The sequence below is a fragment of the Dermacentor andersoni genome, chromosome 1 (genome assembly GCF_023375885.2).
Source record: "Dermacentor andersoni chromosome 1, qqDerAnde1_hic_scaffold, whole genome shotgun sequence".
Classification (NCBI taxonomy): domain Eukaryota; kingdom Metazoa; phylum Arthropoda; class Arachnida; order Ixodida; family Ixodidae; genus Dermacentor; species Dermacentor andersoni.
In genome coordinates this window covers 134645506-134659412 of record NC_092814.1, presented here as the reverse complement: position 1 = coordinate 134659412, position 13907 = coordinate 134645506, and the positions used below count along the sequence as shown (strand labels likewise).

At 47.3% G+C, this 13907-nt stretch overlaps 1 protein-coding gene across 3 annotated transcripts in view; it reads left to right on the top strand.

Moving 5' to 3' along the window:
* Nucleotides 1–3812: 3812 nt before the first annotated feature.
* The window catches only part of LOC126545932 (probable 4-coumarate--CoA ligase 1), a 91789-nt gene continuing 81694 nt past the window's right edge, over nucleotides 3813–13907 (top strand). For 2 of the 3 annotated variants that reach the window (XM_072287252.1, XM_072287253.1), the window contains exon 1: nucleotides 3813–4183. In XM_072287252.1, coding sequence (XP_072143353.1) covers nucleotides 3815–4183 — 369 coding nt within the window. In that variant the 5' untranslated portion in view covers nucleotides 3813–3814. The remainder of the gene's footprint in view (nucleotides 4184–13907) is intronic. The other variant, XM_050193983.3, reaches the window with a different exon arrangement.

Here is a 13907-nt window from a genome sequence, read left to right as displayed (position 1 = left end):
TCTTTATTGCACTAGGTTTTGCGTTTCGTTAGTGAGCTCGACATGACGCGGTCGACCACGGCCTGTTAAGAACGGCCAGCTGCAGTGCGAGTTTGCCAGCCATTTACGCCAGCGGTGGCAACCTCATCTTAGAATGCCGCCGCCAACCTCTAGCCACGGCGTGACTTAGTCGACTTTGTGTCGGGAACAATGCGCGCATCCTCCACTCTCCGTCGCTTCAGCTAGGATGCGTTTGACGAAGCAGGCTTTGTGCGCAACACGACAACGCGGACCTGATCTGCTACGGGTGGGGGAGTTGCCGCGGGAAAGCCGACGAAGGCTCCTTCCCACGCGCCGAACAAGACGCAAGACAATGTGCTACCCGGGCGCGCTACCCGGAACGGCTCCGAGTTCTACGAAATTCGTGTGGTGTCGATTTCGGACCGTGAACATGTGTGTGTGTGTGTGCGTGTGTGTGAGCCCTCATCCTCCTCCAAGTCGAGAGCCCGCCTCCTCCAAAAGGGCGGGTCATCTACAATGACGTCGAACTATGACGTCGAGCGGAGTGCATATAAGCAGCGATTGTCGGCTGCGAGTGTGTGCTCGTTGTCGTGCTCGAAATGTACTCGTGAGCTGTGTGCTCGTAAGCTGTTTGCTGTATGCTCGTCTCGCGGGCTCCATTTGGGAGTCACGCTAGACTGTCGATGTACCTCATGTTCAACTGTAAATAACGTGTAAATAAATCCTGCTCTCCTAAGTCCCGACGTAGAGTCAAGCTCCTTCCTACAGCTACGACCGCCAAATCTTACAGGCCACGACAGCTTCCTTTCGATGGGGGCGAATTGCAAAAGCGCTCGTGTCGTTAGATTTAGGTGGACGTTAAAGAGCCTCAGGGGCCAAAATTAATCCGCAATCCCCCATTACGGCGTGCCTCATAATCAGATCGCGGTTTTGGCCCGTAATACCACAGAACTTCTTCAATTGCACTACTTTATTAGCATTTTTGTTATTTGCTTTTGTCAGATATTTCGCTTTTGCTTCCTCTGCATCATCATCATCATTCGCCTATTTTTTATCTGCACTTCGGGAAGAATGCCTCCCCCATGGGAGAGACCTTCAGCCTTGCGCCTACAAATTTCCTAATTTCATCATGCCACCTAGTTTTCTGCCATCCTCGACTGCGCATCCCTTCCCTTGGCACCCATTCTGTAACTCCAATGGCCCACCGGTAATCTGCCCTATGCATTGAATGGCGTGATCATGAATTCTTGTTCCCTTGCCAGGATATGGAACATTACCATTGTCTTCTGCATATTAATCTTCAACCCTGCTCTTACATTTTCTTGGTTAAGGTCCTCAATCGCTTGTTGTAATTCAACCCCAGTGTTGCTGAACCAGACGTTGTCATCTGCAAGTCGAAGTATTAGAAGCAGTGATGAGCAGGATACAGAAGCTCATTCTATAACTATCGATTATGTTAGAACGACAACGCATGTCCTGGAGAAAATCAGCAGGAGAAGATGGAATAACAATCCATTTAATCAGAGATGGAAGCTGGAAGATTGCCAACATTATCTTAATGCATAAGAAGGGAGACGTTAAAGAATGTAATAATTATAGGTTCATTAGATTGCTTTCAGTATTGTATGAAATATTCCTTTGATTAGTCCCCCTTTAATTATTACCACAGTTGGAGCTCTTAAAGGCGAATTTATTTGTTGTGGTTGTAGTTCGCTGCAGAATTAGACGTAATTTCAGTGTCCATCACCCATCCTCCCTCGGGCACTATTCCATCTGTCCCGGTTTTATGCAACGACTGTACCGGCATTTGCCGGTACCTTATCTATACATCATTTCCACACGTCATCGCACAAGAAAACAATGCGACCTAAACTCACTTGTAGAAATCGCCTGAATCACGCCAGATCACGAGGACACACAGAGCAATTTAAGGGAAAGCCCGCATGCTCGCACGAGTGCCGCTCCAAGTAGCCTGAATCTCCCGGATCTAACCAGACTACCACCATTTCCAAACCTTACCTCGAGCCACTGCGACATTTCTGCTCTGCAACCACTCGTCACACGCCACGGAGTTACTATCATCCGTTGTGGTCATAATTATCATCATTGCCGCCATCCTAAACGCATCAAATAGCAAATACTGCTTCAGTCCCACCCTTATTTCTTTATAAGCTCTTTGTTGGGGATTTAGCTTCTCGAATCTGTTGCACTGGCTGCTTTGTATACACGCGATAGGTGGCGAAGTTGACCCCCTTCGTCGAAAGCGTGTTCCAGCTTCTTCCATCAAAACGAACGATGTAATCAGCGCCTTTTCGCTGCAACTTGGGTGTAACGAATACTTGGGTGTAACACCACGCAGTGCCTAACTACAGTAGCGTCAACCGCAGTTAGCTGCCGTGGTTGCTCAGTAGCTATGGTGTTGGGCTGCTGAGCGCGAGGTCGCGGGATCGAATCCCGGCCACGGCGGCCGCATTTCGATGGGGGCGAAATGCGATAACACCCGTGTACTTAGATATAGGTGCACGTTAAGAACCCCAGGTGGTCTAACTTTCCCGAGTCCCCCACTACGGCGAGCCTCATAATCAGAAAGTGGTTTTGGCACGTAAAACCCCATAATTTAATTTAACTTTTCTTATCAACCGCGGTTGACCTTCTAAGGCCGCCCTATGCATGCCATTATGCAGTCCCTATCACTGAACAAGCACACCTATTCGCTTGAAGAATGATTCGGTGACTATAGGTGCAGCGATGCCGTTCGCGATTTTGCAGGTATGGCGTCAATCACGAAACATACGAAGTCAATTGAAGACACTTTCGACGACCGCTTACAGCAGCATAAATGTGGTCCGCAGCTCTCCAGACAAAACAGAATGCGATGTCTTTTTCATCACATGATAACATATTAATTCTGTCATTTCTGCTATCACCCTTATTTCTGCGAGGGAATAGCTCTCCCTTCGTATTAAAAAAAATTTAACAAAAGCCTCCATTTGGCACTAGAGATAAGGCTAATGAACAACAGTCTTTGTCTCTGCTTATGCGAAGATAAGGGGAGCTAGCACAGCATTATTGCATCCGTACTAAGTACGTGGGAACAAATCCGTCCGCTTGAGGATAATGACTAGGAAAAAAATGACATGTACGTGTTCTCTCTTTTTTTCGGTCTTTTTATTTCGCTGCGTTGTTGTTTTTCCCAGTCGCAACACTATAATCGCTAGGTTAGGACACAAGACTATTGCACAAAAGAGAATCCACAGAAACTTGTTTCAGCTGGTGAAACTTTGCTACGATGGGTGGAATGAGCGCTTGCAATGGACAGCGCAGTGCTTGCGTCTCCTTTGTATATGCGTGTATGCAGCATATAGGGGCTTCCACATTTTCGTAATGACGCAAAAGAAAGAGGAAAGATACCACAACCGCAGACGCTTCGAGGGTCGAAGCAATCAATCTATACGCAAATAGTCCTGGGCTCCATACAGGGATAGAAGGTGCGAGATTCACTAAGCGTGGAATATTATATGCATCGCAGAATGAATTCGAAATAGATGACACGAAGACTTGACAAGTATCTCAACCCCCCCCCCCCCCCGCCACACACACACACACCCTTGAATTTTTCTTTTTCTTTGGTTGCTTGCATTAGCCGACGTCCTCGCTGAGACGCATTAAAGTCGTCAGAAAAGCTGTAAGTCATAAAGATAATAATATATCTATAATATCAGAGCCCTGCTTTCTTATAGTTGTGGCGTATGCTTCATTTTATTTTTTTCTTTGCTTTCGCGCTGCAAGATATGGTCAGTCCTTGACTGCCCGCATGCGCACTCGTGTATTTGTGTTCTGCCGCCTGCTTACACAATGGTTCTTGCGTGACGGAGCTCACTTAGCTGCCGACCGTGGCTGCTTAATCGAGGCGCTGTGCCGCTGCTTCCGCCCTAAACCAGGTTTCCTCGTTGATGATCCTGCGTCACTCGCAGGAACGAAAGCCCGAGACGTGCCTGTCCCACGCGGAGACGCAAGTCAGGCCCTCCGAACAGAAGGTGCTACCACCACTGCGAACACAATGGCAGCAGTCATCGAAGACGGCGTTGTCAGGTCGTCCGTTCAGGACATGTACATTCCAGACGTAGACCTCGGCACTTTCTTCAGAGGATGCTGCAGGAAGTACAAGGATCGCATTGCCATGGTATGTGAAAATCGAACGTAAGTAATGCGTGCTTAAGTATGATGCCCGAATGCACATGTCCATTAGAGCACTATAAGAGTGCGCGCTCTCAGAACTATATGGCGTAGCACAGAGCCGGAGGAATGGGCAAGATGCGTCCAGAGTAATTCTCCGACCCTGTGTAACGTCTGTACTGCGCTGAGTTTCCACACCGAACGCCAATCAACTCGCCTTACTCGCCATATTGCTCTAGAAAATGCGGCTGCTTCGAGCTTTGTCACTCGTGTAACTGCGGTCTGAAGCACGACCGTTCACGAGCTAAAAGTACGCGCTTGGGGTTTTATAGGGGCCTACTGCCTCGCCGAAATGAAACATCAACCTATTCCGCGTACCTGCCTTGAAATTCCATATGTGATCGTGGCGTAAGCGGACTCTAAATGCAGCTATTTTCTAGAATTCAAGCGCCGGTGGATGAACCGCACCGGTGTCACAGCGAGTGACGAATGCGGGAAGAACAATATTTGATACATTTCTTTTTCTTGCTTTTTGTTCCGCCTGGATATTTCATAGAACTTTTCGGAGCACATGCACAGCGAAAATGCTGATATTACTTACGGTCTGCTAATGAAGCCCAGAATTAGGATACTGCAGCGAGCGTCATTGCTTCAGCCAAGTTCTGCCTGTTTGTGCGCGGCGTGGAGTAACTAAGCTTTAGCAGCAGCCAGCACCTGCCAGCGCTGGCAGCATAGCAAGCGCCAACACTGTTACATACTTTTCTTCTTGCCCAGCGCGCACTTTGATTTCTAGCTGCCACACTCACACCGCGAGAAACCGAGAACTACCCAAGTACCGCTGTCTGCCATTGTGCACTGTGTCATGACGTGCAGGATTTCTCTTAATCGATTCCTGCGTCACAGTAGAGCGCGTGTTTCGATATAAGTGCTCCTTCCTTCGCATTGCATTCGTTTCTGTTGCTGCCGTGACAAGTTCATTAATTGAATATATTTGTACTCTTACTCGCGGGCGCGCGTTAAATTGCACTCGCACGAACCAGCTGCTTCAATGGAAGCGAAATCGCTCTAACGAAAGGCGCGTTTCGAAGGTTCCATGCGTGTGCAAGTATATACGCAACTAAATTCCAGAAGGCAAACCTGCGCGACTTACTTTTTATTTTATGTATTTCATCAGGCTGAGAAGTGGCGCCGCCGCGATTCATTTTCTTGTTGCGGAAGTGCGATCGTCTTCCTCGTTGCGCGCTCCAGCAAGCAGTGCTGCTTCGTCTGCGAGCGCTCGTGTAATGAAGTCGCCCTTACGCAAGACACAACGCGAAAGGTGCGCCAGGCCGGAAGCAAAACGCTCTCTTCCACGCTGCGCCACGATTCTTCGCGAGCTGGGCTCGGCCCGCGCATTTATCACCGTTTCGCGGGGTGCATGGCGCGCCGGGGGGAAATTGCTAATGCGCGCGCGGCACAATCGGGCGGCCCGACAGGCTGCGATCGACCCGCAAATGCGTCCGCCATTCAATTTCTAAGGTTTCACGCACGTGCGCTGAATCTAAGCGGGGCGGTGGGACGCTATTCTCGTCTCGTGTGTGTATAGGCACACTGGATTCTTGGACAAACCTGGCCTTAACTAAGCATCTGTTCCAGGTGCCGGCAGATCCAATTAACTGCATGAAAAAGCAAGACGAAAACGAAAACTCGCTTTGTCTCTTCCGCTGTCCACGCTGCTTGTCTGCCGAGGGTCGGTGGCGGTGTATCGAAGGGCCAGCATCAAGGGTTGCGAGCGCGCTATTCGGAGGCATTTGGTTCGTCTAGCGTGTGACAGTGGCACATTTCTGTCATACGCAGCTTGTAGAACACATGTCCTTCGGTGCGTTGCGATCACTTGCAGAAGGTGTTTGTCGCCCCTGGTGCATTCTAACGCACGCTCATGAGTACATTTTGCACGGCGTTGTGTGTGGTGACCTTCTTTGGAAAGACTTACGGGAAGCTATTGTACCGTATTTCGTGGTAGTGTATAAGCGCGACTGAACGAGGACGTAGAAAGAAACAGATCCAGACAGAGAGCTTCACTTTCAACTGTAGAATTTATTTTCGCACGCATCGATAAATATATGCCGTACGAATGGAAACAAACGTGACAGCGGAAAAAGAACATTAAGTGGTGAATTTCGATGAACCGTACACGTGTGCAAGGCATGGTGAAAACATGTACTGAAATGGTCACAAAGATAAACCGAGGAATCGTATCTCCTTTTCAGATAGCGACACCGAAGGCTTGGTTATGGTGCGGTGCAAATAAAACGGAAGGAATTTATCAGCTTGTTTCGCCCATAGCTGCCAGATAGCACGCGCGGTTTAGCTCTAACAATCGCAGAGGGACCAGCATTCTGTTTCCGCCAATCTTGTTCGGCATCGGCGTAGCTTATGCGCATTTCTTTTTTTTTTATTCTTCAGGAAGTAGACAAAGAAGTATTCGTAAGAAGTGTTCGCAGGAATCGAGATCTCCTAGTTAGTTTGCTTACGGGACAATAAAAAATATTTTGATGTAGTGACCGTTACAAAGATATGGTTAAGAAACAATCAAACAGTTCATATTCAAGAATTTAAGTTTACAAGGGTAGATAGAGGCTTGAGCTTGGAATGTTGAAGTCGGCGCCGTGTGTGTCTTTGTATCTTGTCCCCATCTCACGCGCTTCGCTTGTATAGCGATTTACAGCAGTGAATAAGAATGACCATTCCACTCTGTGAAGATGGAATGGCAGCGAAAGCTGACGAAAGCCAAAGCTCTCAAGCGGAAAGCAAAGTGCTCTCGCTGCCATTCCGTCTTCACAGAGTGGAATGATCGTCATTTTTTATCCAGGAAGTCTCTTCAGAACTTGCCATGCGCACCTTTGAAGTCGTTCGCTCGGTCCATGCGGTACCTCTGGCGCCGCATTGCGTGGCGAGTCTGGCGTCGTTGCTCGTTCGGAGGTGCCCAGGCTCGCGATTGTCGTTTTCGTTCAGCATCGCGGGAACGTTCTTCGTCGGTGGTCGTTTCGTGCCGGCGCCGTTTACATTCTCGTTGCTGTTCCATCCGGCGCTCCTCGTACGCACGTGGTTTTTCGGGTGTACGAACTATACGTGTCCGCCCCATCGATAACGCAGCTGTCTTTAGCGCCGATACCTCTCCTGCTTATATACTGCTATAACCTTGCCATCACGCTGTTTTTCACGGCGAGCGTTCTAGTCTGTTCCGCATTTTGACATCTGCGCCGCCGCACTGCACCCGTACGGAATCATACATAAAGCAAACAATAACATCCATTGTGTATAGGTTTGTTAGAAATCGCTAAGTCCATTTCTGTTGGCAGACGCCGAAAAAACTACGGAAGGTTAGTCATATACAGCTTTCGCTGTAAAAAGATAAGATTTTTTATTTGGGTACCATGTGCTCAACTGTTCAGAATGTTGGACCTGCGTTATGCCAGGCCGCCAGCCTAAGGCAATAGTCTCTTGAACACGCACTGACGTCGTACTTTATTCGCACCGCATAGCCCGCCATCGTCGTACATAATTAGCGTATTCCAAGAATGTATCGCAAGGAAACCGTTATATCAACGAGTAATGAAAATACGTGCAAGCTCATGATAGAAATTTTATTGATGGATCGGAAGCTTAGTTCAGCAAAAGGCTTGGCATGCTACTACAGGTTTATTATATAAAAAGCGATCAAAGAAGGAGAGCCGAGAAAGAAAGCAGACACATGTACTCGCACGAATTCTCGGAGACGGGCAGTAGTCAGCACACGCAAATGAAGAAAGTCGAGCTCTATATCACCGTCAATAACCAAAACGTTATCCGTCTCTCTCCTTCTGGCTGCACCACAGAGATGGATAACATTTTGTTTATTGACGGTGCCATAAATTCCACGTTGCTCATTTCATGGTGCTCACTGCTGCCCGCCTCCGATTTTTTACGCGAGATGATGGGTCTGTGTTCTTTCTCTCGTCCTTTGATTTATTGTTAAATATTAAACCTGTAGTAGCATGTCAATTTAAACCTTTTGCTCGGCTGAGCCGTCCAACCGTCGTTAAAATTTCTCTCACCAGCGCACACGTACTTTCTGTACTTACTGATATTACCGTTTCCTTATGATACAGTTATAGAATACGCATATTATGCACGCGGTGGGTGGGCTATGCGGTACGAATAAAGTAAGATGTCAGTGCGTGTTCAAGAGAGTGTTGTCCTACGTTAGCGGTCTGGCATAGCGCAGCACTAACCTTCTTAGCATTTGAGTTCGCAGGACCGAAATGCAAAATATCATTTTTTGTTCACTACTGCAACTTGGGTTCGCGGCCATGGCAATCACCCTGCGCGACATGGTGGCGTTGGTCATTTCGAGGAAAAATGGCACCAAATTTCAGATTTCGTTGCAGGCATGCTTATGTGATGATGTAGTGGAAGCTCTTTTTGTGAAAATTGAACAGACCAAGTGTGGGGGTCGGGCACCACCTGCCTAACTCAATGACATATATCATACTTTCTTTCAAAAATTTCAACTGATGCTGATGGACATACAACATGCGCACCGCGGACGCATTGCACTTGGTGACTTTAATATAGATTTGTAAGGTAATATACCATAAAATGATTACCACGCAGGGACGTATGCGTAAGCACGCGTTTGGTGTGTTTCGACACCACGGAACCCAGTACATGGGGGGCTGGACCTTTCCGCGTGTAGCTGCGCGTGGCTTAGCCGTGTCCGGGGAAAAAGGAATCCTGGGGTTTGAGTCACTGCTGAGTGCTTGAACCGTTATGGCCTCTCGGCGGAGGCATCACACCCCTTTGGCATCACCTTCGCGTAGACGGCACCCCCGCTCTGACCCACCCGGGGAAGATGTGTAGTTGCCTTTTTCTATAATCTACAATCTTCATCTTTCTCTCGCACTTCAAATCTTTCCTCTATTCTCTCTTCCTTTTATTTCTGACTTTCCAGGCAGCGAGGGCTAATCTTGTGTGGATAGCCAACCTTGGGCATACCATATTTGGTTATAGCAGTAACGTACAGCTGGCGTTTCCAGGACCTGTGTTACACATTCTACGGCGTCCCCTTGTTGGGCTCCATATTGGGGGGGGGGGGGGGGGGGGGGCGTTGCTGCCGAAAACTGAAGATTCCTGATGGATAGTTCTTTTCGGAAACTCCCTGATCGTCCTCAGAAATGGGGCGCAGCAACGCATTTTAGTTTTTTTGGCCACCAACGAGAAAGCTTTCCAAGGTTTCATGGGATACATCCTGAAAAACCACAAAAGAGCGTGACAGTCATCTCAACTTCCCTTGTTGCGAAATGTCTAGGTGATGCTAGACACCCAGGTTAGAAAGGTACGAAGCTAGCTAGTGGTGACCTTCTCTTGGAACTGCGTGATAAGCAGTAGGAAAAGCTACAGAACTTGTCTTTTTGGGGGGATATCCATTTACCCTAACCCCGCAAAGTACTATGAATACCATCCGCGGCGTTATTTCCGATAGCGATCAGATGGAGTTTACCGCGACCGAACTTTTGGAAGGTTGGAAACAACAAAATGTAATCAATATGAAACGAATTAAGATGACGCGCGACGGGAAATAAACCTAGACAAAGCACCTTATTCTCACCTTCAGCTCAAGTCTGCTGCCCGAGACAATAGAGGCCGGGTATGCCAAGATCCAGGTCGCACCATACGTCCCAAATGTTCTGCGATGCTTTAAGTGCCAGCGATTGGGCCAGTTCACAGAACTGCCGAGGCCGCCAAACTTGTACAAAATGCTGTGCTGACGAACATTCCTCTGAACGTTGTGATAACGCTCTCCGCTGTGTGAACCGTGATGGGGAGCATGCCGCATACTCGCGTTCCTCCACATCATGGAAAAAATGTTAAAAAATGTGACAATCAAAGTGAATGAAAAAAGAGATCAGCAGAGAGAAATAGAACAGAGGAAAGGCCGGGAGGTTAACCAGACGCACGTCCGGTTTGCTACCCTGCACGGGGGGAAGGGGGTACGAGGATGAAGAAAGAAAGGAGAGCCGACAAACGTTCAGGTTCTTGTTGTCCCTCTCTGCTCGTTCGTTTTTATTTGTGCGCTGGAACGATGTTTCATAATGCTATTCACAACCAAGTAAACCAACCCAGCTGCCCGTACTTAGCGCCAATACCTGTCGACTTGAGGTACATGCAATAACGCTTTCGTGGCTTTCTGTGCCATCGATGCGTACGGCCATTGTGCAAGAGTCCTCTTCTGAAAATGGTCTAGAATCCAGCCGGTTCAATCCAGTCGGGAGAGCTTCACGCTCGACGTTGTACTGGGGACAGTGAAATAAGATGTCTTCAACTGTTTCTGTAGTTCCACAAGAGTCGCAGATGGGCGTATCCTCCACTCAAAGGCCGCCACTGCTTGGCAGCAGTGGCGGCGATTCGAACAGTCGCTTACAACATACTTTGCCTATTTACAGCACTTCTGCCTCATCCGAGCATTTCTACCGAAGCCTGTGCAGCTGCCTCGGAGCCCCTCTGCTGACAAAGCAGTCTGCACCAGTCACCGTCTCTGCCTGTTATCTGCGCCTGCGCCTTGGTCTCCTACACCAGCGCCCTGACCGGTTTCTTGGCTGTATAAAAGGCGCTCCCCTGCTCGGTCCCGCGTCTTGGCAGCAGTGGCGGCGATTCGAACAGTCGCTTACAACATACTTTGCCTATTTACAGCACTTCTGCCTCATCCAAGCATTTCTACCGAAGCCTGTGCAGCTGCCTCGGAGCCCCTCTGCTGACAAAGCAGTCTGCACCAGTCACCGTCTCTGCCTGTTATCTGCGCCTGCGCCTTGGTCTCCTACACCAGCGCCCTGACCGGTTTCTTGGCTGTATAAACGGCGCTCCCCTGCTCGGTCTCTCGTCTTGGCAGCAGTGGCGGCGATTCGAACAGTCGCTTACAACATACTTTGCCTATTTACAAGTTAGTTTACACTACTCTTATTCCGTCCGAATTGTTACGCTTTATTGCTGCCACTGCTGCCAATTTGAATTTGACTCTGACACTGCGCTGTCTGCTTTGTTGATATTTGCTGCTTGTACCAGTTATCTACCGTATTTTTTGCTATGCCTAATGAAATTGAAAAAGTTCGAGACGAGCTGAGGAAAGAATTTCGAAAGGAGATTGCAGCTATGCGCAACTCACTAGAACGCGACTTACGCAACGACTCGAGAGAACTAAAAGTGTTGAGCACTGTAGCGAACAGTTTGATGACTTGCTTGCTAAGGTTTCATCCTTACAAGAGGAAAATAAGGCTCTAAAGTCTGAAAACGCTGCAATGTCATCCGAGTGCGAGCAACTGAAGACGCGATGTTCTGACCTTGAACAAAGATTGATAGGTGTGGAACAGTATTCGCGGAATAAAAACATTGAAATTAAGGGACTTCCAGCAAAGGGAAATGAAAGCCTTCCGAACATGTTGCAAAAAATGGGCGAAATGATCGACGAGCCGATACTGGAAAGTGATGTAGACGCTTGCCACCGGGTTCAAATGAACAAAAGAAATACAAATGTAATTGTCCAATTCAAAACTCGAGCAAAGCGTGACACTGTGCTAGCGAAAGCGAAGAAGACCAATCTCGCAGCAGAGAGCCTTGAATATAGCGGTTCAGATTCTGTGTACGTGAACGAACACTTGTGTCCACTGCTCAAAAAATTGCTGGGAATGGCAGTGGCACGAAAAAAGGAGCAGAAGTGGAAATTTGTGTGGACGCAAAATGGGCACATTCTGGCTAGGAAAACTGAGTCGTCGGCGATTGTGCGCATCACTTGCGTACAAGACCTAGATAAGATAGCGTAGATGCAAAGTATTTTTTTCCTAACAATTAACTGACAAACTGCGCTTTAACTTGTGCTCAATCGTGTCGCCTTCTGACCTTCGTGCTACGTTTACTCAGAAAAACAAAGCTCTGTCCTTTTTTCATGTCAATGCGCAATCCTTGCGCAATAAAGGTGATGAGCTAGAAGCATTTTTCTGTACACTGAGCTTCCGTTTCAACGTAATAATGATTACTGAAACTTGGTATCAAAGCAGTAGCGATGTTATGCACCTACCCGGCTACAATACATATGTGCAGAATCGTACTGATAAACGAGGTGGTGGCGTCATGATAGCAACCGAAAAGACTTTCAAATGCAAAATTCTTGTCGACTTGACTATAACCCACGAGGACTACGAAATTCTGTCATTACAAAGCGGAAGAAACGTGTTTTCTGTTATATACAGACCACCCAGAGGTAGCGTTCCGAATTTTGGTCGCTTTCTTGATGAATATCTGCAGTGGATCACAGAAAACAACCTTAATCTAGTTCGGGGTGGTGACTTTAATATTGATTTCTTATCTTCGTCTGCGCGTAAATGTCAAGTCGACTGCATATTACACAGCAATGGATTCACTAATGTCATAAATGAACCGACACGGCTACAGACAGCGACGGCAATTGATGTCTTCATTAGGAACTGTCCAGTTGACTGTCTTCACTCAGGAGTCATTAATGTCCAAATAAGTGATCATCTGCCCATATTCGTGTTTGTAGATTCTTTAACTCGTCAAAAACAACGCATGCTTCCTGCGGTACTATACCGGTGCATAAACCAAAACACAATGAATTCTTTTCGGTCAGCACTTGCAGGTGTGAACTGGAGTACGGTGCTCCGTGAAAGCGATCCAGAGGACGCTTATAATGCCTTCATCACCACATTTAAGTCTGTTTATGAGCAAAGTTTTCCACTTGAGACGCTTAAAAAACCTCGTAAGGCTCATAAACCCTGGATAAGCGCCGAATGTCTTCAAATGATAAAACAAAAAAAACTATCTTTATGACCACTTCATCAAAAGCAGATCACAGGATTACCTGGCGCGTTTTAAGACGTATCGAAACAAAGTGATGTCTTTTCTTCGCCGAGCAAAACAAGAGTATATGGAAAAGTTATTCAACCCAGACGTGTTAAAAAGGAGTGATCTTGTATTGAAAACAATAAATGAAATTTTGAATCGAGGTGCACATGCCAGCGGCATGCTTGAAGTCTTAGTAGACAACATACCACTGGGTGGAAAATTATTAGCCAAAAAAATGATTTTTTCGTGTCTTTGGCAGATAGCAATAGCGCCCCCCCCCCCGAATGTCAAATGCCTTAACTCGCGAGTTCCTTCTACTGCATCCTTGATGCCAACAGACAGCAGCGAAATCGAAGCTTGCCTCTTGCCCCTCCCCAACAGTACCTCACGGGACATAGATGACCTTAAGATTCAGCCAGTAAAATATGTAGCCGATATAATAAGCCATATTAAAAACATATTTTTAATTGTTGCCTCGAACATGCAGTGTTCCCTAAACGAATGCAGATTGCTAAAGTAACCGTTGTTCATAAAGGGGGAGACAAAAACGACCTATAAAATTATCGGCCAATGTCTATTCTTCCGATTTTCTCAGTGTTTTGAAAAGATACTGTATACGCGAATGTCTAGTTTCTGTGGGAAATTTAATATACTAACGCCAAGCCAGCATGGTTTTAGGATGAACTTTTCAACAGAGACTGCACTTCTCACCCAAAAAGAACTAATCTTAGAGTCCTTTGAGCAAAAGCTTTTCACTCTTGGTATTTTCATCGATTTCTCAAAAGCGTTTGACCGCATCAATCACCAAACAATGTTAGCCAAGCTCGAACACTACGGTTTTCGCGGAAAATGTCTTG